This window comes from Botryllus schlosseri, chromosome 3, assembly GCF_051294905.1.
Source record: "Botryllus schlosseri isolate E-star chromosome 3, Bs_hap1, whole genome shotgun sequence".
NCBI lineage: Eukaryota > Metazoa > Chordata > Ascidiacea > Stolidobranchia > Styelidae > Botryllus > Botryllus schlosseri.
The window spans coordinates 26862274-26866520 of record NC_137238.1 but is presented as its reverse complement, the minus strand read 5'-3'; the positions used below and the strand labels follow the sequence as shown (position 1 = coordinate 26866520).

The 4247-nt window shown below is 38.9% G+C and overlaps 1 protein-coding gene across 1 annotated transcript; it reads left to right on the top strand.

The window, feature by feature from the left end:
* The first annotated feature begins 342 nt into the window (after positions 1-342).
* Positions 343-1815, top strand: LOC145436257 (uncharacterized). Its single transcript, XM_080313619.1, has 3 exons — positions 343-569; positions 1217-1369; positions 1474-1815. The coding sequence occupies exons 1-3, from the start codon at positions 422-424 to the stop codon at positions 1629-1631; spliced, it is 459 nt and encodes a 152-aa protein (XP_080169745.1). The 5' UTR covers positions 343-421; the 3' UTR covers positions 1632-1815.
* The last annotated feature ends 2432 nt before the right edge of the window (positions 1816-4247 follow it).

The following is a 4247-nucleotide window of genomic DNA, read 5'->3' as shown; positions in this document are numbered from 1 at the left end:
TATGAATACACAGTGAACCATCCGCCTTTTACTCGAGATCAGCTAAACAACGAAGGTCTTGACTTGTGTTGAGACGACAATAGAAGAAATTATGGGGCTGAAGTGAAAGTGACTTACTATATGCCCAATTTTTGTTAGTAACCTAATCCACATTCATATGGAAAAGATATCAGTGGATCGTAGCCATTTCCATTGTACATGCCTCTTATTTACATGCTGTTAGGTCAAGTTGGGTGTCTGATTAAAAGACTGCTCCAAGTATAGATAAAAACCCCTCCTCTCTTTTCATTTTATCGCAATCTTGTGGTGTATTAATCTGGTAAAAAATTTGATAATATGATTATGATGATGATGCGAACGCAGATCTTCATATTTTACAGTTTCTGGTATTGTATTTACATCACATTACGTTGCCTGAATCATGAAATCGTTACTTTTTGGAAGCGGGGTAGTACTGAGCATAGCACTGCTTTTTACAATTCTTGCACTTGCAACCCCCGCTTGGATTGTCGGCTCGAGTTCTTCGGCAGGACTCATCAAAGCGGAGTCCAGGGGCATATCTTTTGATGGTAAGAAATCAATGGTTCCGAAATATTCGTTTACAAATTGGAAGACAATGATTTTCTTGGCGTCTGACGTGTTGGCGTAGTGTTCCCGGCTATACTTGAAGTGTTGACCCATCACTGAAACGATATTTCACTATTTCCAACATCCCTTCGTTAAACCACCAATATCCTTCAAATGCAAAATACACAGTAGGCCTATATAGTTGTAATTTGAAGTTTTGCCTTTTAATGAACACGGGCAAAAAAACGTGCTATAGAATCTAGAGCAGTGGTTCTCAACCTTTTTGGAGATACGCCCCCCTTTTTGATGGTGAAAAATTTCGCGAATTCTTTTTTCAGTTGACCGCTTCTTCGCGCCCCCCTTCAATGCTTCCACGCCCCACGAAGGGGGGCGTGCCCCCCAGGTTGAGAACCACTGATCTAGAGGCAAAGTCAACAATGCCAGCTTTAACATGTCAAACACAAACTACGTCAATGATTCAGTTAATATAATAAATGTTGCTCCCAATCTTATTATCTTCATCTGGAGATGATGGCCCCTCCAAATCAGTGGATTTTTGGGGCAGAGATATTATGTAAGTGGAACACTGACACTAATTTCAATTCAGAAAACCGAGACTATTTGATGACAGTGATTGCTGTTTTAACAGTTGTCAAATATGATGCGGAAAAGGTAGCAATAGCATTCCTCGTACTCGCCATGGCCGGTCTTTTACCTGCTTCCATTCTGGTGATATTAGCAGCAAGAGTTGAAGGAAAGGACAAATTGGCAAAAATTGGTGGCGTACTGGCAGTCGTGAGTGGTATGTATCACATTCAAAACGAGTAGCGACAACGCCTGATCATCCCAGCTAATTCGATCTCAATGACTACGCATATAGCAAATATATTTTCTGCTATTTTACAGCTTTGTTCCTTGTCATTGCCATGGGTGCATATACCGGACTGAGAATCGATGTGGTCGACCTTTCATCAATTATCAATTGGGGCTACAGTTATGCGCTTGGTTGGGCTGCATTCTGCCTGGCTCTGCTCGCAGGACTCTTTGCTATATTTGCAAGCTAATTTTCTCGTCAGCTGTGTGTATATGTATCGATCGATGACTAATCATCATTTCTCTAGTTAATATTATGTTATATTTGAAATATTTTAACGAGCTATTCTCTCAAATCCCCTCTATCAAGGGCAACCATGATTGTCATAAATGACAGGATAAATTTGAGAAATATAATCCAACTGCATGCTGGCATTTAATGTGGAATTGATTACGTAAGATTGTAGATAGATTGTAGGTACATATATAGATGTTTACGCTGTACATTGTTAATGAAATATTTAGTTATGCATTGGATTCAGGTATGGCACGAACGTTCTTTTAACTATCCTGTTCGATGATTCGATAACAAGCTTTCTCAGATGTAATTCTTGCTTAGCGAATATTTTAAGCATTTTTTGTACCCAGAGGTGGTCAGTAACGAAGTACTTCTACTTTTTCGAAGTACTCAAGTAGTTTTCCTCTACTTCTGGTACTTACTCAAGTAGATCTGATTTTCGCTACTTATATTTCTACTTCGTAATATTTTGTGATCTACTTACTTACTTTTCGCTATTTTTAGTTTGTCAAGTAGAAGTAGTTCTCAATCCTCCAATTAGGAAGATAGCCTGATGAATTTCGGGGCTGTTTTCACGGAGTATTAACATTTAATTTCATAGAAGTTGAGTAAAGCCCAGAATTTTCGTCGCGCTTCGCGCGCAGTGTCTCGCAATCTAGCACTTACTTATCATATCGTAATCTAGCATGTCCATGGCGTGTCCTAATCTGGAAAAGTGGACTCTGACTTTTTTTTAGTTTTCGGGCTGTTTTAGCATACCACCTTCGAAAATTTCTGGACTAAAGACATGAAATTTATGTTCTGTTCTTAGTAGTATTTATATTTCACTTTCAATTCCCAGTATCATATACTTTGAGTTCTAATTAATATAGTCCTTTCATCTCTATAACATACACGTTAAAGTATAATAGCAAGTGTAGTAATGCCTTTAATTTCCGGAAATAAAACTTACACAATTTGGCATTTTTACGGACCACCATATTTTTTATTAACGTTTACTAATCGCGCAAAGTGTTTACACCGTATCCTATACAACTTCTCCGTATTGCTCTTCGACTAAAATACCGGCCTTATAATATGGGAGGGGGGGGGGGGGGGTGCCATACCATTATATTTTCCAAAACGCGCTGTTCGGGAAAACAGATGATTAGTATCGCATTTTCATATCAATATTGTCATTTTCATCACATGATGCGGACGAATGCTTATGTTGTCGAAAATTGGATGCCTCCTGGTATGCATCAGTAAGAATCGAGCTCGGCACCTTTCGCGTAGTTCAATTTGCACCTTTTGACGATCCACGTGAAAGAATTAGGATCGTTTTCTAGACTACTGACTTACTTGAGTAGATTTACAGTCGGTCAATTCTACTCCTACTTCAAGTAGTTTTAGGTTGCTTATGAAAGAAGTACCTCTACTCGTACTTGAGTAAATTTTTTCGTCGCTACTTCTACTTCTACTTGAGTAGCTTTCCTGAATACTTTGACCACCTTTGCTGTACCACAACGCCGTTTCGAAAAAAACTGATAAAATAAAAGAGGGGTGGCCCACCTGCGGCCGCCAACCTTGAAATTTTCTTCGCGCTGTGCTCGCTTCAATGCGACTTCGTTTTTCGATTTTAATATGGTAGCGGCTTTGCAATCTGAGCACCGCAGTACAGATGTGAACAGCAGAGAAAATTATCCGCCCCATATAGAAATACCAACTAGGAATCGTGTATTCATCACGAAAGAAATTTGTTTCTGGAGCGTTTGGGTGATTTCAATATCTTTCCACTATACTGGCAATCCTGATGGAAGGTCAAGAAATAACTAGGGCTAAGCAAAATCGAGTACCTGAGTGATTCGATTCTGAATCACTTATTAGAGCAAGTTTTTGCAACTTTTGCAACTTTTTTTTTACAGCTTCCGGCAGCTTCCTGAATACTCGTAAGATATGTAGAATGCTGTTTTAGGCTGTTTGAAGGAATCTTACAGTGCAACTTTTTGCAGCTTTTGCCCGTTTTTATTCATGCAACTGTTTGCAACATTTTGCAACTTTTTCGATTTTTCATGAAAGTATTTTTGATTTTGGTGAAATACACGGCCAAATTCGACCGAAGTACCGTAAATCAGCATCGAAGTAACGCTCTTACGGGTATTTCGGGAGCTGAGCCGGACCTTTTTTTTCAATGGAACTGGGAAGTTGACGTTTTTTTTCCTTAGTCAACCGAGCAAAATGTGGTCTTTTATTGCAACTTTTGTGAAAAAATAAATGCAATTTTTTACTGCAACTTTTGTCGATAATAAATGCAACTTTTCACGGATTTAACTGCAACAAAAACTTGCCCTAATTATTACGCTCGAGTCGAGTCGAGTACTCGTGTATCACTCATTATGACGTCACAACATAATGTACTATGTCAAAGTTCAAATATCTACCTTTTATGCCTTGTTTCCGTCACATGAAAGATACTCTGGTATTTTTTCGACGATACCGACTCCAATGCACTCAATGCACAATGTGTTATTTCCAGTAACGTTCGTAGCTTTGTATTATGTCTCGTATGCTGCGTCACGGTCAATCAAGG